Source organism: Pocillopora damicornis, chromosome 8 (genome assembly GCF_964200805.1).
Source record: "Pocillopora damicornis chromosome 8, jaPocDami1.2, whole genome shotgun sequence".
Taxonomy (NCBI): Eukaryota; Metazoa; Cnidaria; class Anthozoa; order Scleractinia; family Pocilloporidae; genus Pocillopora; species Pocillopora damicornis.
Genome location: NC_142677.1, coordinates 2,219,943 through 2,244,256, shown reverse-complemented (window position 1 = coordinate 2,244,256; position 24,314 = coordinate 2,219,943). Strand labels below are relative to the sequence as shown.

The 24,314-nt window shown below is 36.7% G+C and overlaps 4 protein-coding genes across 6 annotated transcripts; 3 read left to right on the top strand and 1 right to left on the bottom strand.

The window, feature by feature from the left end:
• Positions 1-868: 868 nt before the first annotated feature.
• On the bottom strand, positions 869-8,210 carry LOC149040913 (uncharacterized). Of its 2 annotated transcripts, none has more exons than XM_089180434.1 (9): positions 8,059-8,210; positions 7,082-7,176; positions 6,557-6,646; positions 5,522-5,702; positions 3,542-4,608; positions 3,036-3,170; positions 2,771-2,907; positions 2,429-2,591; positions 869-1,999 (listed from the first exon to the last, which is right to left on the bottom strand). In XM_089180434.1, the coding sequence occupies exons 2-9, from the start codon at positions 7,161-7,163 to the stop codon at positions 1,812-1,814; spliced, it is 2,043 nt and encodes a 680-aa protein (XP_089036560.1). In that variant the 5' UTR covers positions 7,164-7,176; positions 8,059-8,210; the 3' UTR covers positions 869-1,811. The 2 variants fall into 2 exon arrangements, with proteins under 2 accessions (XP_089036560.1, XP_089036559.1); XM_089180433.1 differs by having other exon boundaries at positions 6,557-6,652; positions 8,059-8,193.
• Positions 8,211-12,668: 4,458 nt separating this feature from the next.
• LOC113680462 (uncharacterized) lies at positions 12,669-14,999 on the top strand. Its single transcript, XM_089180469.1, has 2 exons — positions 12,669-12,962; positions 13,321-14,999. The coding sequence occupies exons 1-2, from the start codon at positions 12,924-12,926 to the stop codon at positions 14,242-14,244; spliced, it is 963 nt and encodes a 320-aa protein (XP_089036595.1). The 5' UTR covers positions 12,669-12,923; the 3' UTR covers positions 14,245-14,999.
• A 326-nt stretch (positions 15,000-15,325) lies between these two features.
• Positions 15,326-21,085, top strand: LOC113680512 (uncharacterized). 2 transcript variants are annotated; one of them, XM_089180460.1, is made up of 9 exons: positions 15,326-15,613; positions 16,056-16,279; positions 16,741-16,837; positions 17,602-17,753; positions 17,936-18,052; positions 18,486-18,570; positions 19,321-19,464; positions 19,789-20,034; positions 20,399-21,085. In XM_089180460.1, exons 2-9 carry the CDS (start codon positions 16,073-16,075, stop codon positions 20,437-20,439), a joined length of 1,089 nt encoding a protein of 362 aa, XP_089036586.1. In that variant the 5' UTR covers positions 15,326-15,613; positions 16,056-16,072; the 3' UTR covers positions 20,440-21,085. The 2 variants fall into 2 exon arrangements, with proteins under 2 accessions (XP_089036586.1, XP_089036587.1); XM_089180461.1 differs by having other exon boundaries at positions 15,390-15,613; positions 16,703-16,837.
• A 1,226-nt stretch (positions 21,086-22,311) lies between these two features.
• LOC113680509 (uncharacterized) lies at positions 22,312-24,165 on the top strand. The gene is made up of 2 exons (XM_027197540.2): positions 22,312-22,450; positions 22,962-24,165. Exon 2 carries the CDS (start codon positions 22,974-22,976, stop codon positions 23,970-23,972), a length of 999 nt encoding a protein of 332 aa, XP_027053341.2. The 5' UTR covers positions 22,312-22,450; positions 22,962-22,973; the 3' UTR covers positions 23,973-24,165.
• Positions 24,166-24,314: the final 149 nt, after the last annotated feature.

The following is a 24,314-nucleotide window of genomic DNA, read 5'->3' as shown; positions in this document are numbered from 1 at the left end:
CAAAAAAGCTAGGTTTACATTGCATTTTCAAATACTATAGTGGATTTCAAACACTTAAAAGTACTAATGCAGTTAAAATGTAGTATTCCAACTGTTGTTGCATCATATCAGGGCTGTAAAATTTCGTTCAAGAGAACTTTCATAAACTTTTTAAATGTTCTTTTGGTTGATGTAATCTTTTCTTTTCGAAAGATGCTCAACCTCCAGGTAATTGTTTTGACCATTTTCAAACCTTCTTGAGACGCGATCATGAAAAATTAGAATCAAATAAACTGTATCCTCACTTAGAAAAACACTTTCAGATAAAGTGTTCTATTTTGTTTTTCCTTTCTTTCACTGGTTTTTCCCATTGATTTAATTGTCGTCAGTAGAATCACATATAAATCAATACATCTTAGGGTCCAGTACCTAGAATTATTTCAGGAGGAATCACATGACTTTTAGGAGGAAAGAAGGGACGAACTGTCGTTGACAATGGAGAATAAAGGGGGTACTATAGAATTGACTGTCAAATCGACTGCCAATGAGGGGGATCATAAGAATGTTATTAGAATGCAGTGAAAAAGAAGGTGGTCGGACATTCTCTGTAAGAGCAGTCAAGAAATGGAACATGTTAGATGTGGACCTGAAACAGAGTAGAAGCGCAAAAACTTTTAAGCGTTCACTTTTTAAATCAATTCTAGACAATCAAATGCTTGAGAACTCTCTTAATGTAAATTACTTTGACATAGTTTTTAATAATTTTTAGTAATCAAAGTTTCACCTCTGTATATTGCATTTCTAGTGTTCTGATTGGTTCTCTATAAGCAGGTTATCAGGAAATGCATTCGCCAACTGTTGCAGAGCCGAAAAATGGCTGTAAGTATCCAAACATTTAGGACTTAATGAAAACTAATAAAATAATTATTCATTCGAGATAGGTTACAGCCAACTCATATCCAACGCGCACTCGTGGAATAATTTTTAAATAATCGTGTTTTATGGTAAATATACGTATCATCAGTTTTATATTTTTCAAAATGCATAGCTTCATATTCTATTTCAATTTTTATCATTCTTTCTATTACTAGTGCTATTTTATTTCGATGGCTATTTATTGTAGCGACCACGAGTTTTTTTGTACAATTGAAAACTGTCTAATGTTACTCTCGTTATATACTTCTATTTGCTAACTTTATTACTGATATCATTCCTAATTACTTTTCAATGTATTTACTGGGAATCCTACACACCTCTACTGTAGAATGACATATAGTATTTACTGTGCTGACGGAAGTCTTCATGCTTGGAATCATATGAAATCGATGTTACCTTGGACTTGAAGTCACATTCAAAAAAGACTAACACCTAGTTTCCGTCTTCTATTTTTAGGTATACTTCACTTGGAAATGTTTGCAGAATTTTCTTCGTAAAGTATATTAACTATGTTCAAAATCGGAGTAATTTCAGCTCTGTGATAGATGACATCTGTCCGAGACTTTGAGGGCCTGTTATTGCTCATCCGACCGCACTCTAAAAAATCTTTAATCAAGCAGAAAATGACCTTAACGTCAAGTTTTTGCGAAACTATCAAAAAGGCTTCTACGTAGCTAGAAGATAAAGTTCTAATTACTTAAAAAAACTACCTATAAGGAACATTCGAGGTCCATTAATCGCTGAAAAGACATGGCCCAAATTAGACCTTGTTTCAATAACAGACCCTAAATCTTTAACTCTGTTTTGCTCTTTTTCCCAGAATATTGGCGAATTTGCTTCTGTGTCACAGTTTCGCATGTGAAGAATTTAAAAACGCTCTTGAATCAGCGACACTGTCACACTTGCGTGATATTGGTTTCCTGGTTTTCAGCTCCGCGGTAGATGAATTGCTCCCTGGGGTTCAAGTTTCCCATTCTTTCTTCATTGTTCTGTGGTGCTTGTTTCCTAAGGATTTTGAAAAAATTGCTTTTGTACAACTCCAACGCCTTCCCAGTTGTAGCGAAGGACAGGAAGATGAAGAAACCTTGGAGAAAGGCATATAATTCAACTGTTAAAAGTAGAATCTCTTGAAAAGACGTCATGTTTAGCAATTCCTCCCCATAGAGTTCTGGTGCCAATCAAATCATGTTAAATAACGTAGCCAAGGAAAAAGGCTATATCGTAATCATTCGATGGAAAACACTGCGAAATGCAAGAAAATCTGAATATATTGCATACTCTTATCTAGCTAGGAGTAAGTAATCGCTTCGTTACATCAATCGAGACAGATTTTACTATCATTGCTATAGGAACTATTTAATATGATCAACCAAAAATTATCACAATGAGAATTGTTTTCCCCAAGTTAAGATCAGCTAACACATCGGAATACTTATTTCTGGTGATTCCAATCGAGAAGCGTTCCATTCTTTCTCCGAAACGAACCAGCTGTGTTACCCTAAAGGGCACTTACCTTGAAGGCTGTTTAGAACAACGTACGGGTACCACAGGAATGAAAGAGCCTGTAGGTTCGCAGCAATCCCAAGAATCCATGTCACACCCATCACTGAGGCCATTTTAACACAGATCAAAGCCACGTTAGAGCTTTGTTGTTGCTTAGTCACTTGTCTGGCCCTCTAAAATGATCAAAATGTGAATAAACCTGCTTTTAAAGTTCAGATTTGTTTTCGGCGTTCTGTTGGTCATGCAAGCCGTTCGGAGCAATAGGTAACGAGGCAAAGCGCAGAGACAGACACTTCGACAGTGGAATTGTGATGTCCTTAGTTTAAAAAAAGCATCGAGATATTGTACCCACCTTTCGAGTTCTGACGATATGAAAGCTTGTGTGTCCCAGAGCAAAGAGGTTGAAAATCAGAATCAGTCCAACAGGCAAAATGAATGAGAAGATCTTTGCTTTTTTTTCTGATATGAAACAGTTCTCTTTTCCAAGGCCTGTTGAGTCAGCAACATATGGAATTATTTGAGGTATTTTGCCATATCAACATCGCTGAAAGTCAACTATGTTTTTCTCGTGGTTCAATGACAAGCACTTAACACACCGTTTTATGATAGATACTAACCGTATCCTATCGCTCCTTCCTTAAGCTGGTCAACTGTAACACAGGAAAGAACTACAATAGCAGGGCCTCCCCAGGCGTACAGGGAATAACACATCAAACGTATTTTGAGGTCCTCTCGTCGGTTTGCCGCCGGACCTAATTGGAATAATAATGAGTGCCTAAAGTTTACAAAATCTTAAGTGATAGTTCTCTGAAGTATTTTTGTTGACATGGATTCTGTGCGAAGTGCCTCCACAAGTCCTTAAATCAGATAAACTGAATCATGAATAAAGCAGTATGCAGTCGAGATTGTGATCAACACTAGAATTTACTAAATTGTGATACAAAAATTTACTCTTCATTACAAGTAGATTCACCACAATCAACAGTCGCTACCCTTTTCATGAATCGTGTATATCAGAGATGCATTTCTGTAACGAAGAGATTTCTAAGATTTAGACAGAATGTCTAAACAAAGTTCTAGATTGATAACGATCCTAAATCACTAATTAAAAATGTCAACTTACCCGAGACTTCTGTGAAAGTGCGATGCACATCATATGCCATAACGTTCATCCACGTAAAGGAAGAGAGGGCGAAGAGGTGAAAAAGAACTGCGACTACAAGACAGACCAACTGATGGTCCTTTTTGCCAGCTGAGAGGAATACGCTTTCATACAGCAACAGAGAGATCGTCAAATTTAACATAATTTTCCCAGGTAAGTTACGGAGCTCAGCAAATAAGACGTAAGTCACTAACAGTAAAACCAGCGAAACGATGGACACCACTGACCCAATAAAGCTGAGATGCTGAAGAAATTTATTTTTTCTTAAAATTTCTCTGGTTTTATTGAAATTTTTTGAAAAATTTCCACATGCTTCATCGTGAAAATAGGTGATGGGACGATCTTCTGATCTTTTCGGTTGGTCTACTACTTTGATAGAAATCTTAGATGTGGGGATAAATTCAAACAGAATCGTCAAGTCAGGGGGTTTTATTATTGAATAAAACGGATCAAGGTTGTCATCTCGCACGGAAATTTCTAAATCCACGAGCTCAATCCCATAGCAAAAGGCACACTGAGGATTACGAAACGTTTTCAATTTACTCCTGGAGTATACCAAGATAGCGTAACCAAGACATTCCGCCTTGCAAAGGGTATTACCCTTTGTAGGATCGCTTTTGATCGAAGGCCGAGGCCGCGGGATGCATCTTTTCAAGGAATCATAAACTGGCCTTTTCTGAAGATAACATCGATCTTGCAAAAGTCTCAAGTCTCTGCTTAGACTGAGGTTGGAAACATCGAACCACTCAGGACACGAGAAACTGACTTCCCAGAATGCTGTGTGCAATGCTTCATTGCACCTGGCGCAGAAAATATTTTTGTATGTCACGTTACTGTATTTGTCATACACAGGCACAGGGTTCAAACCATTCTCATCTTCATCGTCGCCTTGACATTTTTGCTTCGTACTCTCATCTGTAAAGTTCTTCGGGCAAAAGCTCCAGACTGCGCGACCAATCAGCCTATTTGGGAACCGATGGTCGTATTCTCTGACACATGTTCCCATAGATACTTGAGGTATTGTGCACCTGTCCGAAACGAAAAAGGAAAAAAAGGTCATCAATGATATTTGGTACATAGGCTCCTAAAATGGTATAACGGGGTAAAGCGAAGTGGGAGAGTGTAAGAGCTGCTAGTTCAAACCAGGTTTCGTGTAAGGCATTACGAAGAATCTAAACTCTACTTTTGAATTCTTCTTTTTCCTTTGTGTCTTTGGCTAAACAAATTTGCCTTCACTGCTACACTTTTGGTACATTTTCAGGAACGCCAATATCTTGTAATTACTGAGTCCCCTTTCTATATAAAATCTGTGATATATAGTGGACTCTTTTATATGCTCGACGAGTAAGCCATGATTGCTTATGCGTGGTGACTGACCTCAGAAGATTAGGGAACTCCCATAGGAACACTAACCGAAGTCCTTTTACGATGTTCTCGCGAACGAATCCAGGGTACTTAATGTTTCAAATTAACCAGTCAAGCTTCGAAGACGTCAGCCAAAACCAGAACTTTGGGAAAATTCCAAGACAAGGTCATTAGACGACCTAAGCATGACCTCTATAGTGCAAGTAATTGCTTGAAGACAAGAGATTATAAACAGTTTGTAATCTCTTGCCTGAGGATTAAACCCGGGATCAACCATAGGACCAACCACATGGGTCACAGGGACTATAAAAAGTGGAATGAATCGACTCGTAGAAGACACTGTCAAAATCGGGAACTCCGCGTCAAGGCAGAGGCTTGAACATCAGAAAATTAGGACCAAGCTGAAATGTTATTATAGTGTCAAAAGATAGCCTAAGATAGCTAGCGAGTCGTGGGAAAAGAAAGTCTTACCTGGAATTATCTTACAGTGGTTATCATTAAAAGATATGCGGAAAGATTAAAAACATCGGTATAAGATATATTTGATCTTGAAATGCGTGGGAAACAAATACTCACAATTCATCAAAGTCAAAACAGCAATCACCAAAGCCTTTACAAAATTCATCACAAAAACAACTCTTAATAGAATCATGATGTCTTTGTTTCCTTCCACACCGCCTTTTGCAACTTAATTTTTTCATTTGATTGGCCGTTAGGGGCTTCACTAGAATCTTGATCTGCTCCTTCCACTGCGACTCTGAGGAATGAGAAAATAGAGAAGTGAGATTCTTTACAAAACTCTCCAAAGCTTAGGGGGTAAGTTTCTTAAGATGCTGTGCTGTTGCGTCGGTGGGAGAGTATAGCAGATAATTTAGTGTTAACAACTGAGTTGAAAACGTAAATTGACCACCATAAAAAGTAAAAAAGCTGACCTTTCGAGCGTTAGCCCTTCGTCAGAATGATTGGAAGAATTGTGAGTTGTGTGTGGTTTTATATGCAGAAAGTGGAGCTACGCTATTGATAGGAGTATGGTGACGAGAAAACAAGGATAAATTAGTTGAATGAAAAGCACTCGCTGATACCGTGGGGATTGAGAGTGCCAATTTGGAAGATAAATTTTTGTTCTAGTGTTTTGCGTCAGTTTTTTTACCTTTTTACGGTGGTCAATTTACGTTTTCAGCTCAGTTGTTGACACTAAACTATCTGTTCTCCAAAGCTTAGGCTGAACTCAAAATCAAAGCAAGCAGCAACTGATATATCCACTTAAAATTACATCTGTTAATCTTAAAAGCCTCTTACTCTTTTCTTTCTCTACAAGGTTCCATCCCCGTTTTTAAGAATGATCTATTACTTTTTTGCCATCATATCATGAGAAATGGAACAACTGCTGAATACATTTACACGTAAAAGCATGTATAACGTCACATATAATGACAATGCTCCGGCACTGAAAAATGAATGTAAAATGAAAAAATTTGGAATTTCGCTAAATGTGCTGCCTCTGCCAGGGATACTCTAGGATTTTCTCACTCTGTTCATTCTCGGATTTTAGTTAAATTGCTAATATATATATATTTCTTAAAAACAAAGGAGTAGATCCACCAAACATACCATTGATGGACACAAGATGTGAGCCGAAGTCAGGTTTTAAAGTTCTCAAGAGGAAGGATTCCAGATCCATTTTTGCGCTCGTGTTTTTATCTGCATCTGGACGAAAAAAGGCTATCTGTTAGGACAGTTCAACAGCAAATGGAGGACCTTCAGTGATAATGAAATCTGATTTCAGGACTTATTTGTCTCCTAGACGGCCTTAACGCTATTTCCTTTATAAGACCCATATAAATTTATGTATTTTATGTTGCTCTATTTTGCTCTCTGCTCTTCTTTTCATTTACCTGTTTCACTGTTTTTTTGTTTTTGTTTGCTTTTTTTTTTTTGCAGGTATTTTCATGATATCACTTAACCTCAGGGTTACATATCATATTCAATATGGTTGAGGCTACGCTGCAGTATTCATAAAGGAATAAAGCATATTATGTGACTTCTTCGGTGGATAGAACATCGCGTGTTGCTAAAAAGGGGCTGCATATAGGAAATTTCATCTGGCAACAACAGTAACGAAGGAATCAGACCTACCTGTTATCTTTTCCGAGATAACCGTCAACGTATTGAGTAAAAACATGATTTGTAGGCACCAGAAGCCAAGCAGTAACATCATTCTATGGATGAACCTGAGAAACGGATTCTGGTATTGAAACAGCCGGAATAAAAGATGACTTTTGGCGAAATAAAAGCCCTTTCTTTAAAGTAGAAAAAGTATAGAACCCAACTAACTTGGTTAACTTGGACCCACGATTTGCTTTGGAACTTAACCCCTACCAGCTTACTCGAACCCGGTTAGCTCGAACTCCCTTAACCTTGAACTAACTTTACAATACTTTCTCTTACCTCAAATTTACCCCGATAACTCGATCGTTAAGTAAAAACGTTGGTCGTTGAACGTCAGTGTCTGATTGTAACTGATTGATACTTCCCAATCTATGATCACGATTTAACATGATAACATTAATGAAAATTTAGTGCATGGAGCTAAACTTCCCAGACTAAACGATCTTCTAAAACACAGCAAGAACAGTAAACACACGATTCCTTATGAATCATTAACAAGATGATTAAAATTCAACATAAACTCCCGTAACTCAAGCCATTTTTCGTTTCCCTTGGAAGTGTTAGCAGGGTTGTACTCTACACGGAAAAGATTAATACTTAGCCAAAAACAGCCATAATAGACGGCCGTAGACAGCCATAATAAGACAGATGAGGGCCAATTTTTTTTTCTCGGCACATCCTTCGATGCACATATTAAATATATCGTATGCATTCATGGATTCTCGTTGTTAATTGCGCAAAAAAAAAAAAAAACAAAAAAAACAAAAAAAATCTAAGACGAATAGAACACATGTGGATCAATATGAAATTTCGATTACTTTACATGTTCAAATCGTAGCTCTAAAATTGTGTTTCTAGTTTTACCACTACTGCTCAAAGCGTAGTATTTTCTACATATGGAAATGATTGAAAATTTAGTTCTCATTTATGCTCATAGGAAGTACCTCCTGTACTTAGGATATTTTGCCGCGTTGCAGTCTTTCTTCTTTTCCTTGTTATAAAGATGTTTTGATCAAGCAGTTGGTGGGTACACCATTAATATATTTCTTTTTCTCCAATAAATATGTTGAATCTTTCAGTTTCATTCGAGTGGGCCGGTGTCTAACAATTTTCAATGCTTTTAGAGAGCATGAATTATCATCTATCATTCCTCAAAATTTCCATCAAGTTGACGCTTTTTGTCATATTTTTAATGGTCACAAAACACCCGCATGCTACTAGCACTAAGTGATATGAACATGAAGCTAATTTGTTGTCCATTATTATGAGGTTTCACGTAAATATCTAAAAGGCGATATTTAAGTATATGGTCTTCGGGGCAAATGTCATCATTATGGATGACGAATAAATGTTTTCATTTCCATAAACTATCGCCTTCAACCCTTCTGATGGCACTTCGTCGCTCATCATATCACATATTGAGCACTAGATTACTGGCCTAAGGGAACAGTGAGTTTTTTTTCCCCCCGAAAACCTCAATGCTCCTTAAGGCAAAGTCGAGGGGAATTTAAGGGTCGAAGGGAAACAAGACTCACTTTTTGTACTCAACATGCCCACTTCTTATCTGGATATAGCTAATACGTTGTTTCTTTCATGCTGCAGGTTTTTAATAGCCTCGAGACTTCTTTGGATGTTAAAAAAAAAAAAAAAACCTTTTAAATAAGGGCACGCTACTCTAAGATCACATTACCATTTCGGTTACTTAGAAGTGGTTACTTTGGCTCCAGAGTTAACTATCATAGAAATTCAGCCTGTAACTTTCAACTAATCAATCTTTTCAAAAATGATAATTTTGATATTCAAAACTGCTCGCACTCCTAGTCCGGTTTTAATTTGAAATCGATATCTGACGCTCTAAGCTTACGTATTTTACCTTAAGACGCACTTGCAAATGTTTGCAGCATCTGCTTCATAAAGTAATGTATTGTTGTTATTGACACAAACATGTCCTTAATCTATTGAAACTTTTTGGTAAATGAAAATGTTTTCCTGTAATTTCTATCTTTCCCTTCTCGATCACCCCGTTGTTCTTGTTTTCCCAGAATACTGGTGAATTTTGCTTTTTCTTGTGGAGCACTATGAAACACTCTTGAATCAGCGACGCAGTTACACTTTCGGTAACCCCTTGTCTTGACATTCTGGTCATGCTGATTTATACCTTTGGGCGAAGAGAGGCACGTTTGGCGTAGAGCGTCTTGCACAACAGACAAAAATATCTCCGAATAATCATTGGTCGTCTTTTACCTAAAAGTGCGTTTCTTGAGCTCCCGGACTGTTAGCCATATTGCAAGTGCTTTCGCTTGTCGGTAAGTGGATACTGGGAATCGCAGGAAATCTGCTTTTGCATGATTGCAGGGCTTTAATCTCCACTAGCAGCATAGCACAGGAAAATAAAAAAGCCTACAGAAGACAGTTATGAAGTCAGGGAGCCCTACTCTGAGGTTTGACACCTGCGTAACATGAATTTCAAGGAAACACACTAAGATGGGGTTATACCATGGCGTATTAACATTTTACTTTGAGTTTTAGTGGTTTTTATTCGATATTTTGAAAGGTGATTGAAGATCAATCCATTCAAGATTAGGCTTCAGAGGGCATTTCTTGATTGAGTAAGGGTGATTGGGAGGGGAGCGAGTTTTTTATTTATTTATCATAATTACTTCTATTAAAAATGATCACTTATACCTAGCATCATGTTTTCCCGTTTTATTAATAAGAGAACTATTTCTAACTTAAACGATAAATTGACCGTACCTTGTTGAAGACTATTTAAAACAACATACGGATACTACAGAAAGGAAAAAGCTTTCAAGTCTGTGGCAATCCTAAGAATCCACGTGATACCTATCAGTGAGGTCATCTTAACAAATCAGAGGCACGCTGGATCTACTTTTTTGGTTGATGATATCTTGGGTTTTCTGCATATTTAAAAGGTGAAAACAAAAAAAAATTCTCTATAGTTATTTATTTTAGACTTAAATTTACCAAAACACAGTTGTCAGTATACACACACTGTAAAAAATGTGCACTATCTGAAGCTTTCTATATATCTATTGCTAGATTAAACCATTCGGGAGTCCACTGGTGTCAAAGAAGGAAAGTTAGTTGCCTTCGGTGTGTATTTAAGAAAGTCTTTGAATACGACGTTGAAATTAAGGGTACGGTGACCGATCGCATAATATTAAAACAATTAGAAAAAGAAGATTGAACAAACCGAAATAAAACTAAGGTAGTAGGTTATATAACTTGTGACATCTTAACTTGAGTTGAATGATGAATTAAAAGTGAAAGTTGAATGTTCGATCTTGAGCCAAACTAGTTTACTAAAAGATCTTTTTAGCTATAGCACACTATTTGATGTGCCTATTTACAAAAACTGAATGGCGATTTCCCACGTAAACGTAAACGTTGCTAAAGTTATAAAAAGTGGAACGGAAAGGTCATAGTCCTAATTCCTAGTCATCTTCATCTCTGCTTAAATCCCTGTGTAACTGAAAAAAGCGCGTCTAAGTCCTCTTCTTTAATTTTATAGAACAAATCAAAGCCTATTTGGTTTCAGAACAAATTAAAAAGCGTTCCTTACATCTTTTGAAAGGCCCGGACCAAACGGCGAACTTTCTTATGCCGAATACACTGTAAGTTTTGCGCGAAAATTGACCTCAAACTTTACCTGAAACGATTCTATGAGAAGTACGTCATAAACATTTACGTGATAAGTTCGAAAAATAATGAGGTCTTGGCCAGACGGAAGTCGCTCCATAGCTGCCCTAAAGTTAGAATTCCCGGGAACAGGAGGAACATATATTTTGATTGAATAATTCGCATGCCGTAGATCTGATGTCAAGAGAATTTTGAAATCGACATTCTCTTATTGATGTTCTCAATTTAAGGTACAAGGTTTTCTTCATGGAAAGTGTGGCGTGACTTAGGACAAGAAGTCAGTGAATAGTTGCAAATCAAATCGTGCTCGGCCTCTTTGTGCCGTGAGAAGATTTCTGTGAGAATAATGGAAATGTGCCGGTTTGCAAAAAACAACCAATGCTGCTATTTTTATTTTACCATTTATTACCTTGCAAGATCTATAACAAGTCCGTTCAGATTTCAGTGCGCAGCGATCCCAGCAGCCAGCTCTCTCACAGATGATGTACAGTAGTTTTCATGGCAGCTACTCTAAAAATCAGCTTCTTTCCAGGAGGACACAGCAGTTGAACCCTTATAGAAAACTCTAAGCAGCTTATACGCTTCTCTGATCGCCACATGGAAGGAGACGAAGTGGAAAAAGTATTCTTGTAATGCAATGAATCAGTTCGGAAATGATGAACTGGTTGGGTGTGAGTTCTAAGGCCTTAAATTTTTATGCGGAGTTTCCCGCTGCTCAAGGAGTGATCCGTTTTTTCATTTCTGTTTATCAGAGTATTTGAGTTCACCAGAAAAGAGCTGAGAAATAATTCTTTAACCCTACCCATGGTGAATTTAAATAAATAAATAATAAAAAAATTCTTTTAAAAATTTGTGACTTCAAATCAGTCCGTTAATGGGCTACAACTTACCCATGCAAGATGCCCAATATACCCTGGGGCAATTGCTGATTCATTGCCAAACATCTCAGGCGTGACAGTCAAAATAAAAGTGATCTACTCTTAATGCCACTTCATGACATTTGGGTGCGCTATATATAGAGGGAATACTGGCGTCTGGCTCGATGTGCTTTCTGTGATACTCGGAAGCAAATATTTCGCGGATTGAAAAGATTCTACTTAAAGTTTGGTGAGTTTAAACTCTCTTGTTGGTTTAACCCGCAACAAATAGATCCATAGCTAGTCGATATCATATTTGCATTTTGTTCGTTTTGAAGTTGATGAAATAGTTATTGCCCCTTACAATAAGCCTTGTAGAGAGCGGCTGGGATATGTAAAGCGAGGTTATTTCGATCAGCAAATATCTAATTCCAAATCGCTAAGAAGCTAGTAATAATTAGACGGAATGATAGGGATATGATAAGCGGCACCTTGATAATACGATAAGAGTGAATTAAGAGGAAAGATGAGCTTATTCTAAGCTGATGAATCCATTTGCAGTCCGTGTAGTCTATTTCGATATTGTAGTGCGAAAATACAAAAAATTTCTACCACTGAAGGAGGTCTTTATAACGCCTCTTTGCTGAATAATTCACAGACCGATATTGCTCTAATGAATAACCTGGACGTAAATGAAATATTTTCATAGGTCAATTATATGCAAGTCTCAGGTGAATAGTCAAGAAAACAAACGCACGAACCTCTGAAAAGCCATAGCACTTGTTGCGCTGGTAATAAATCAATTAAGCGATAAATATCTCAGATCAAGGCAAATTTGAAACCGTCTTGTCGAATTAATCTTATCATTTATAGCAAGGGGGCAAGCTTCAAAGGCGGTGAACTCGACTCTTCAATAATACCCTTTCAGTCTTACCAGCTCACTGATCCGTTTTAATCATTTATCATCTAGACTTAATTTGCTTGTTTATTCTTGTTGGCGAAGTCAGGAGGGTTGTGCCTAAACACGTCAGATTGCTTTAACAGTGTTTTACAGGATGGTAACGGAGATACACTTTTCGGAGTATTGCGGTTGAAAGTCATTTCTCAGTCTCAGAGCCTATCCTGAGAGGAATTACCGGTTATCTCAAGAGAGGCTGCAGTTATGGGAACAGATCTTTTAATTGAGCGAGCACAATGTTTAAACTTGATAGCTTCTCGAAATATCAAGCAAACAAGCTGCTATCACCTACTGTGCAGGCATTTGTCACGCGTAAATCACGCGTAGCAGGGACATGCAACAAAACACGGAAAAAAATATCTTTCATTCGCAGGTGGTCACTAGAATGTCAATCAACAATAGATCTTCGTGCCAACAACACTTGCTCTTTAGCATTACTCACGGGTCCTGAAGACAACATTCAATACTCCTCAATTATTAGATAGTTTGATAATATTTTCCTATAATGATAATGAGCCTGAAGACTATATGGCGTTGTTAAACTTAGCCTAAAATCTCGAAGTAAGGGACAAGTCGCCAAAAGAATTTGGCTCCATACAACGGGGCCTCTGGGACTTCTCTCCTTTGAACATTTATCAGGTTTAGTTTCTGATTATTTTGACTGCACTATTGCATTTATGTTAGCATGGCCCCAATCACTTATGCTGCGTTCCTTATCGTTATCTTCACAGCCTATTAAAGGAGAAGATCAGCGTAGCGTCGTGATGGACTTCAAGTATATTTTCTCCGTTCCTCTTACCAAGCAGATGACAAGGACCGAAAAGTTTGTTCAGCGGTCTTGTCTTATGTTTTACTGCTTAGGAGGAGCAACATTTCTCCTATCACCGCAGATTGTGGGCATCGTTTTCACGCTGGACTTGGTGGGCCACTCTGATGGCTACCTCCGCTTACTAGGGCTCGCAGTGATCGAAATTGGCTTCATCTTTATCATTTCAGCGCGCTCATATTGCAGAGGGTCTCGCTATGCGACCATTCTGACCTCAGTGGTCGACCGTCTGGTTTGGGCAAATTTCATATCGTTAATGTTGGTCGAGAAAGGCTTGCTCCCGTTTAGACTCTCCTTGTTTTGGATGGTACCCAATTCCATATTTGCATTGGCCATAGTGGTTATTTGGAGCCAGGAGACGAAGGATGCCTCTGTAAGCAAGTTTTTACAAGAAGTCACCTTGGACATAAAACGGTTTGAAATGGCTAAGACTGAAGGGCTGGTTGCTACTGTTTTTGTTCTGGGAGTCGTTCAATTCTGTTTCTGGTCGCTTTTAGTTATAAGGCCTGATTTTGCTGCGATAATATTCCAGCTAGATAAATTCAGTGGGTTTTCGCAAGGGTTTCTGGCTTCGTATTTCTTTGTGAGATCAGCCCATGGATTGCACTACATGATTGCTGCAAGCAATGGGAACCTGCGTGTTGTCTCTGCCTTTGTTTGTAGCCGAATCCTTTTAAATGTTCCGACGTTTTTTTGCTTGCTTGTTTTTGATCAGATTGAGAAAAATTTGTTCATTGCATTGTTGAGTCTTGAGCTTTTGATTTCAACAATCCTTCTCACCATCATTATGCGAGCAAAGCCTTTTAAGGCAGACCACAAAATAGAATAGATCTAGTCACTGCCCCTTGATTTTCTCTTCAGTGTCGTTGTCCGCGCGAAGCTTGGGTCCAAATAGGCGAGTAGCTCTCAGCTCTCGGTGACATCACAGCCTACAATAAGGCCCAGTTTCTACCGCAAAGAGAACACGACGGACTGGCTGCATCTATTAATTGCCAGTTACATTTCATTTTTATAAAGAAAGCAGTACTTCGGGTAAGGAAAAAAGGTAAATTAACTCGGACGGGCGGAAAAGAAAAAAAAATCGTTATTGTCAACTAAATTCAGGAGAGACTTTCTCAAGTAGAAATCTGAAATTCTGAGTACAAATAATCGGTAACTTTCGTTGAATTTGTTTGTAGTAACAATACACGTAAAATTACGTGTGTTCCTTTAGAAAAGTTGTGCCCTCTGAAGTATTTTCCCTTAAGTGTTGCCTTTGGCAACCGTCGTTTTGGTGCGACTTGTTAGCAAGTGATTATTTTGTATTTTAAACATTATCCAGCATTTACATGTACACGAAAGTGCTGTAATTTAGTACATTGCCTGTGATTTTGTGATGATAAATATAGCTAATAATTTAGTCTAAAATTGAATTTCTAAACTGGTAATATTCATTTACACGTTTGATCAGTCTGTTAACTTGCAATAGCTTGCGAGGATTTTCAGGTAGAAGTCTTCTTCTTTATCAATATGAATTATCTCTGTGTCAAGAAAGGAAAAAGATGCAAAGCGTAAAGCAATAATTAAAATCTAATTTTAGTGAAATTAATTTCATCATTATTTCCAAAACACACTTTTCTTTTTGGCAAATTTTGTTTTAATTCAACTTTCCTTTGTGGCAAATTATCTTTTACATTTTCATTTTCTTATTTCTCTTTTTTTTTTCTTTTTAAATGAATTTATTCCACAAAGATATGTATAGCCAGCAATACCCTGTTATCTCTCGTTGTCTGTTTAGCTAAAGCCATTAATTATGCTTTTAAATGGGTTCATTTTTGCAAAGTACAAGCGTTACTTAGATACAGAACCGTGACATTGATTTGAAATGGCTTACGAACTAAACCACCAATCATATGCAAGATATTTTTATCCCTGTGACGTTATACTTCTCCCGCTTAACAACGTGCAATTTGAATTGCGTAAAATTTTCTTTCTGACGGAAAGTCGAGCAACTGACGACATTCTCAGGCTGACCAACGACGAAACGAGTCACTTCGCAGCAAAAGGATGACCGAAACACGATAGTTGCTAAATACCAATTTTGGTGGCGGGAAGCGGGTGATGTCGACACACCGACTTTCCTTCTAATCACGCTTTTGTAGAGAGAGATTTTCCGTAGAAGAGATTGCCATATTTTGACGGAAAATTCCATACACAAGGTACTTAATAATAATAACCATAAAAAAACGGAAGGAAAAGAAAGAAAAATAACAATTACGAGACACTTATAAATGTCAATTAGAAGGATTGCAGAGACAGGTTTTGAAGAAGAATTCGGCTACTTGTAACAATGTTTTGTTTTCCTTATCATATATTATTACAATTATATATACCTTTCAGCTTAAGGCTTACTTGAATGCGAGGGCTCTACTTCAACCCAAAAATTTTAATTTGAATACATTATAGTTATTGATTTTTCCTCTCTATAAGAGGTGTTAAGAAAAATTGATTTTTTGCAATTAACTGGTGTAAATTTTTTTTAAATGGTTTGACTGACCGTGAACTTTCTCATGATTATAACCCGACTGAAAGTTTGTTCTTAAAGGATGAGGGATTTTTTTATGAAAAGGATTCACAGTACGACTCAAAATTGTATTTCAGAAAACGAGGATATCACCATGGGAATTTGGTTCGCCAAACTTACGGGCCATACAGTCGACACTTCACGATCATTGAAGAACCCACACGTGGTAGCCTCATACGCCCTGTTTTTTGGTTTTATCGGGTTCATTTTATTGGTGTGGATCAGTGCCTTTATTTTGACCATTGTGAGAATTTGCAAAAAGTATTCAAATATAAGGAAGCACGACGAAACGCATCGTACGGTAAGAAAATTAAGCCTCTCAAGGTTTCTAAATCAAACACAATGCTGGTTGAAAAAAAAAACTTGATTTTCCAATAAGGAAGGCATTACACTAACGTTTCATTGAAATCTGGGGGCATTCCACGGAATTGGGAGGTTCGAGAATACTTTGTGGTGTTCACTAGTTTAAAATTCTTCAAAGAAAGAAAACAACAGAACATACCAATCCGAAACGAAAACAATAAGAAAAACTTAAATAAATAAATCAATCAATCAAGAACAAGGACAATAACAACAAACTTCACTCCCTCTCCCCCATAAAAAATAGATAATCAAATAATCAAAAAGACAAAAAAAACAGAGAAAACACTAGGAATAGGAAAAATTGCACAAGCCCGTGATTAACTCACAGAAAAATGAAATTAGCCTGATATTCTTTCTACAGTTCCGTTTTCATTCTCCATGATCTATGTATTCATACAGACAACAATTGACCTCCAAGTCGTAAAGAAAGTTGTCGGAGACGTAAGAGGCTGTCAGAGCTACCAGCAGGCAGATATTGAAAGTGTGGAATTGTTAGGTCAGTGAAAAAAATGGTTTTGAAACATAAAAACTCCTATTTTTTCCTATTAGGAGCTTCAATTCCTTAACAATTCTTAACGAATCGATGCTTTTCGCACATGTACCATTGCCCTTTAAATCGAAATTTCTCAGTTCCTTTCATGGGAATAGCTATTGGGGAACGAAGTAAAGAATGTCATATATATATTTTCCAACAAAAGCAAGCAGCGATATAACGGGTACAAATGGTTTTGTTGTATTGAAACACTAGTCATGCGATTGTCATACATCTCAGAAAAAGGAAATGCCTAATTAAACCTTTTTTTTTTTATTTTCTTTTATATATCACGTTATGCAGGAGATAATCTCTTGTCTTACCATAGCAGAAATACAGCTTCTTCAAAGAACTTGATTTCATCTTTACGTGCTACTAACTTAATAACGAGTTCGATGATTAAACGACACTTAAACGACACCTTTCTCTATCCTTCGTAATGAAGAATTGGGTCTCTGAGCTCGTTACTGAGTTACAAGCAAGTCACTATTGCAACTCAGCACTGTTGCATATACAACTGTTTCATACGGCACTCTCTACCGAAGCCCTAAGACTCAAAAAACCTGAAAAGGCTCTTTAAGCTATCAACGAGATATCAGATTGCTGCGAAGATATGGTCTTTTTGGCGATCACTCAGAAAGTTTGAAATGAAAAGTTTTTGAAACTAGGTTTTTTAATTCTTGAGCATGTTATTCCATTTGACCGAGAATACTCCGTTTTTTCTTCAGGGGTGTCGAGCGAAACACCAGCCAAGCTTGGAATCCAGTTAACTGGTGGGCCTAACGTTACCAGAAATGGCGAACCAGAAATATTTGTAGAGAATGTTAAGTGGGGCAGTGTCGCTGAAGGAAAACTGTTCCCTGGAGACAAGATAATAGCGGTAGTGCGAAACTCTTTTCATTCCGCTTAATAAAGAAAGAAAGAAAGAGAGAAAGAAAGAAAAACAAAAAAAAAAAAACAAAACAGAAAAACAAAGAAAAGAAAAGATATTTATGAAATAGGGAAAATAATAATTATGAAAAGAAAGGAAAAAAAACAGAAAAGTAATCCTTTTCTATTTAGATCAACGATGTTTACCTGGGAAAAGTATCTGTAAAGTACGCAATGGAAGCGATGCATGCTATGAAGCGAGCAGAGGGTCATTTGACAATCTCAGTCAAGAGAGCCCAACTTAGAGAGGTATGTTTTAAACGTTACACACCCAGGATTGATTGGTATATAACTTATTAAACTATCTGAAATACGGACGAAGTTTAAAAAATAAAAGAGAACAAGGTTCCGGGAAACGTTTAGTGATAATTGAAAAATCATACAGTACCAATGTAATTATATGGTAAAGCTGCTATCTTAACCTAGCACCAACTTCAGACTTTTTTAAGAATGGCAAAATAATCATCGAATTTTTTTTTCGGTTCTCGGTGAGAATAAAGTACGTATCCGCCGATGTATAAATCGTCATAAGTGATAGTAGACTTCATGATGGAAAATGTACAGGAACGTTGAATTAAGAAAAGGAAGGATCTAAAAATATCTACATTCATTAAAGCTTTCGCGCAGTATATGGCCCATGTTAACGGCAATTTTCATTCAGATGACCTGTAATGTCTTTCAGCAAAGGGTCAACGAAGCATTTTCAATGTACTACGACGATGAAGATAGAGAAAAGCCATTTGTATTCAATAAGGAACAGGTGGAAGGTAGGAGATTTTTTTTCCCCGCGCCCGAGAGAAATGCCCGAAAGAAGGTACCTGATTGGAGAATGTATTCTACTTTTTGTTACAACAAATCGAAATCTTCTTATCCTTAGTATAATTCATCCTAAGTGCGCTGTTTTTTTTTATGACAGAGGTGGTCGATACAATCATTTATTATAATTATTATTATTGTTATTTTTATTATTTTTACTATGATTATTGTAAATAAAAAGAAAAAAAAAACTAACTTGCTTGACAAGGATTTACAGGTGTGAGGATCCGTAAATGTACGAAAGTAAAATTACGATGATTTTTAGTGGTTTAAATATTGCCAATCAGCTACTAACTCGTTAATCGCCTTTTGCGCCACTTTGCTGAGTTGATGAATGAATAACAAACATGTCAGTAAAGGCCTATAATGTTAATATGATATACGTTGCTCGTGTTCAACTCGATATTTCATTTGTTCACCGTGTGTACTCGTGAAATATCGACTTGAAAACTCGAATAGAAATTCCAAAGCTACTTGCGCCCATGCATTACTCTCTAATTAACTCTAATGCATCAACGCATTCACTAAAGCAACGTACTGGTCTGTTTTTGCGTTATATCGCCTGTCAAAAAAAAAATGAGATAGTGATGACCATCTCCAATATCTTTCTTGTCTAACTATAATCTTATCGCAAAAAGAAACAATAGTTACCGTTTGAGTACTGTAAACTTACGTTCATTTATTTGTTTTTGTTCTTGCAGTCTTCGAAAAAGCGTTCTCTATGTTTGACGCGAATGGTTCTGGTGTGATTCATTGTAAAAACTTTTTTCCGCTACTCCGAGACTTAGGCTACAACGTTCACAAAGAACAAGCTTGGTACTACATGAATAAATTGGAATTATCAGGTTTGTCACGTGATTTTCGAAAAAAAGACGTAAAAACAAAAGTTATACTGTCTATTGATAACATTCCTTTAACACTGAGATATCCTATTTGATATCTCAAGGAATTGGACAAAATGTGATGCACTTCCATTGGAATGTTCAAACAATGCTGAGCTGAAAACAATTAACGTCACACACATAGGATTTTAATTTGTTATTCATATTTTTATGCCACAGTCGAGAAAGGTATCTATCTGCGATAAGTACGTTCTCATCGAAGTTACAAGACCTGATGTATTTAAATCACTAACTTATTCAAGATCTGCATTTTCGATGTCGTTTCAGACAAGCGAATGATAACCCTGCATGAAGTGATACAGTTACTGGAAGAAGTCACAGCAGAGCAGGAGGAGTTAAATGAAGTGCATTCTGTTTACAGCGTGTTCGACCCAGAACAGAAGGGTCGTGTGGCTCTCTGTGAAATACATGATGCTCTGAGCACATTGTACGGGCAAAAAATTACCGAGGAAGAAGTAACGGGAATACTTACTTTTGCAGACGAAGAGAATACCGGTTTTTGTAGAGAACAAGGTGCGAGACGAACATTTTAAATGATAAAGTTGCCAATGTTGCAAAATGATAGCGATGAATGAGGAAAAATTTAAAAACTGGTACTGAAAGTTTGGGATTTTTTTTTCCTTATTTATTGCTGGAGGAGAACCAGCAAACTTTAAAATCTCAGGAAGTTATGTTCAAGCAGTTTGCCCCCGAGTACGCCAAAGTTGAAGGACCATATTGTCTCTTTGACTTCAACATATCCTTTTTGGCTTGCATTTTCAAGTTTTCATTATGATTAGGTGTTTGACAATATCTTTTGGCCGCTTTCATCCACAAAATATTACTGGCCTTCACTCAAAACATTCATTCACATATTCATTTGTTTATCCGCGTACAGATTTTGAAAGGCTGCTTCTACCTTCACTAAAACTTTATTAGAATCTCTGAAGATTTTTAAAAGAAGAAGAAGAAGTGGGTCGAGCCATTCTTGCGCAGACGCGAACACAAGGGCGAGACTGGCTTTGGGGATCAATTTCCCGCCTCTCTCTTACAGCAAGGAAAAGAATGAACTACATGCGTTGTAAACTATGCTTCGATGGACCCATGATAAAATAACGTTGAAACAGTAGCTATTAGAAGCTTCTTACCAGCTAAACAAATCCGATTTTATGAAGTGTACGTTCTTTGAAATTCTTGAAAAGTCAACAAGCGAAAAAAAATGTATTAATCAACCAGGGCTATACCGCTTTATCTTTTTCATTATTTTGATAGATTATTAATTTTTTTTGTAGTTATAAGACGTGGTTACCATCATATTTGTATAACAATATTTCAACATAAGAAAAATGATATTTGGACTCACCATTCCAAAAATAATAATTTCAGTAATTGAAAAGAAAAAAAATTTTAAAATAAGAAAATATAACACTTGGTTTATGATATCAGTTACATTGTTTAAAGCATTTTCATTTCCTCTTGCAGCGTTGTTCCTAAAATTTCCCCTCTTGTTTATTTAGAGCATTGCGCTGTTTTTCAGTCTTAATTGAAGTTGATAAAACCATAATAAAATATATCTTTCCTAATCTTACTGATTTCACCAAATTTATATAAACCATAGAGATTTGGTAGTAAGTGTTATGAGTATATAATTTCTGTGAGATACATGTACTTTTAAAGCTAAATGTAATGTATGAGGGCATGAAACATATTGATATATTTCATGTCATCTCAAATATGAGGCAGAAATCATATCGTATGTGGTTTTTGTTTGCCACTCACACATACATGAATTTTCATTTATTCAAATTGTTTCAAAGGTCGCCCGAACATTGCTAAAAGAAAATATTCCTTACGTCATTTAACTCTAAATGAAGTTCAGAGCGAAAAAAATTATTCGTAAATTACACCATACAAAAGTAATTCAGAATATTTGGTTTTTGAATTGTCATTTTTGCCAGGTTACTTCGGAACGAATGTCAATTATTTCTGTTTATACTTATTTCTACTGTTAAATTTTTTTATTCCACATTAGGGCGGACTCTCGAAAAGGAATTACAAGCAATCTAACGATAAATTATCCTTCAATTCACCACTGTTTTTGATCCTAAAAATCGATGTATTTAGCTCAAAGAAAGGTATCTGTCTTTTGATTTTTTTTTGTCGAAGTTTAATAGAAAACACCGCCCAGGGCAAACAAATGATACTGAATGCATTTGTGTTTTGCCAATTTGATTCCACTTTGAAGTTTGCCGTTCTGTCACTCAACATGAACATTTCCCCGCCTAAAGTACTTGTTTATTGTCTAATTCTAACTACGTCCCCCACTTCATAAGTTCGTAGCCAATAAAATTAAAAGCAACACCACCTGCCAGTTTAAACTTTAAAATGGAAACTCTAGTAACGAGGTTATTTCAAAAGGCTTTCTCTAACCCTCTGAGGACAAAATGAAGTTAATAGAGCTCTTATATGATCAGTGCGTTTGAAATAACCTCCTTTACCCTTTAAATTTTCGCGTAAGGGAAGTTAAAAAGCAATTTTCAAATTTAAACTAATTCCTGCCATTCCTGTGTGTATTAGAAATTCGTAGAAAAAATGAGAGGAAGTTTAATTTTGGTGATACTTCATTTGGAAGTGAAGATAGTTGTATTCATATGGAAAAACAATTTTAATGAACTTAATGAGATACACCTGGATAAATGCTCATTTGGTTTGCTGGACGACGGTCAGTGTTTGTACTTAAATGTAGCCACGAAGATCTCAACATTGCCGTCAACACATTATAAAAGGATTGCTCGAAAAATCGTAAGGTAGTTCCTCAGAATAATTTTTGTAGCCGTGGGTAATCCCAGTTAAGTCTCGCCTCGAGAGTCTTTCTCAAGCATACAAGAGCGGAAGAGAAACAGTCTTTAATATTGTTGGTATTGAAGATTTCAAGAATATCATTTCGAAGGTAAACTAATGTATAATACTCACTGAAATCAAGTGCACGCAGCCAGGATTTTATGCTCAGAAGTCTTCCCAGCTGAGAAATGTCAAGATAGATACATGAATAATTTTCCATAATATTCCACGGAAAAACAAAATACATTTTGAAACTGCTCTTCTACAAAATGATAATTGAGTGCAAAAGAAAATATATATATTCATAATTTTTTTTTTCTGGACAAATACCAAATGCTTGTCCTAACCAAGAACATCTATATATCAATGCATTTACGAAATAAAAAAAAATCGAATGCACTTTACTGGCCTAAAATTTACTTTAGAATTAAAGTTTATACTTCCCATTTGTTTTTCTTTTCTTTTTATTTTTTTGAAAAATTAAAATAAATGTCACTTTATTCAAAGCGAAATAATCAAGTACTCTTTTCGTCTGAGACATAACGTTTGTTATATTCAACTGGCTGCAGTTAGAAGCCGCTTAACCGCAAATCCAAAATTGTATGTATTTATTTTGGCAGGACGCCGTTTTAATGAGTTTCTTGTCAGTCAAAACAGTTTATCTGGATTCTAAAGAGTGTTTAGAAGACAAAACAACTCAACCGCACGGAATCGAACATGAAGAAGGAAATTTTAGCTCGAAAGATTTAAAAGCAAAAGCAAATAATGACAAGGAAATCAAGCAAGAAGAAGAAAGTTATAAGCCAGTGACAGGAAGTAATGACTGGCGATTTCCGACAAAGGAAAGAAGTAAGGGAAAGTCTATGATGATTTCGCCAGTATCAGCGAACTCTTCGTCGCTGATTGCGATAGGCAAGGGAGATGGAAAGACCGGAAAGATCAAGAGCGAAATGTTTATGTTAAAGCGTTCAAGTTCGGCACCGAATTGTTCCTACAAGCGGGCGAAAGTAACTAAACAAAAGTTTCGACTTCCTTGCATTCCCGATCTACAAGCAATGTCAATCAACGGCGAGCACCCAATTAAAGCGCTCTTCGTGGAGGGTAAAAAGCTTGGATCCGCGAGGAAGATGGGTATTTCACCAGATGCCCATGATAAAAATCAAAAATTGCCAAAAACTCACCCAAAAAGAATCATAAATAACAACATTGATAATCTTGCAAGAAAACCAATTCACGGTATTGTAATCGACGGCAAGAAAGAACGTCACCATGGAGACTGGTACGAAGATGCACTGCCAGCAATTAAGAAAGCTGATTTGCGCGTCAAGTCAGCTTATACCAGCTCGAGCAAAGTTTTTAACACTTACTTACAATCAAGATTTGGTAAAAGCGTTTACAGAGACAGTTTCAGGAAAACTGGCACCAGCGGTGACAAAACTTTTCAAGTTTATTGGGCGCCGGTATTGATAAAGAAAAAAGTTTTAAACTACCGCACTACTCCCTCTAACTGCTCTCAAGAAAACGGTGGTGAAGCGATTTCTGTGGAGGAGGTCAGCAGCAAGCAGAGGAAGATTGTAATCGAGGGAAGTATTTATAATCCAGGAGGGGCTATGAGTCTAATTCAGAAGTAAATTTTGAAACTCTTCACACAGTCCTTTTAGTGGGCAATTGGGCAAATACATCAATAGGCAAAGAAAGTGTTAATCAATCAATTTATGGATATATATTTGCATAAGCACTGCAATTATCCCTAATTCATCTGGTCTAACTTGCTATCTCATGATGGACTAAACTAATATTATTTTCTGGCGAAAATCTTAAGACATTTCAAGAGGTTTAAAATGAACTAGCTTCAAAATTGATACAAAAGAGAAACTGTTAACTTAGTAGCCCTTGTTTCACTAGTGTATGTTCAAGAGCTTCTTTACGCTTCTTTTATCGACTTTTACGCTGTAGGATTTTTCTACATCTAG

Bases quoted from the DNA above. Each gene is read 5' to 3' on its own strand.
- LOC149040913 (XM_089180433.1), bottom strand. From the start codon at position 7,163: ATGATGTTACTGCTTGGCTTCTGGTGCCTACAAATCATGTTTTTACTC. The intron at 2,908-3,035 runs GTTAGTATCTAT...CTGACTCAACAG, and splicing joins GGAAGGAGCGATAGGATACG to GCCTTGGAAAAGAGAACTGT. The intron at 2,592-2,770 runs GTGGGTACAATA...TGATCATTTTAG, and splicing joins ATATCGTCAGAACTCGAAAG to AGGGCCAGACAAGTGACTAA.
- LOC113680462 (XM_089180469.1), top strand. From the start codon at position 12,924: ATGCAACAAAACACGGAAAAAAATATCTTTCATTCGCAG. The intron at 12,963-13,320 runs GTGGTCACTAGA...TTATCTTCACAG, and splicing joins AAAATATCTTTCATTCGCAG to CCTATTAAAGGAGAAGATCA.
- LOC113680512 (XM_089180460.1), top strand. From the start codon at position 16,073: ATGGGAATTTGGTTCGCCAAACTTACGGGCCATACAGTCGACACTTCA. The intron at 18,053-18,485 runs GTATGTTTTAAA...AATGTCTTTCAG, and splicing joins AGAGAGCCCAACTTAGAGAG to CAAAGGGTCAACGAAGCATT. The intron at 18,571-19,320 runs GTAGGAGATTTT...TTGTTCTTGCAG, and splicing joins CAATAAGGAACAGGTGGAAG to TCTTCGAAAAAGCGTTCTCT.
- LOC113680509 (XM_027197540.2), top strand. From the start codon at position 22,974: ATGAGTTTCTTGTCAGTCAAAACAGTTTATCTGGATTCTAAAGAGTGT.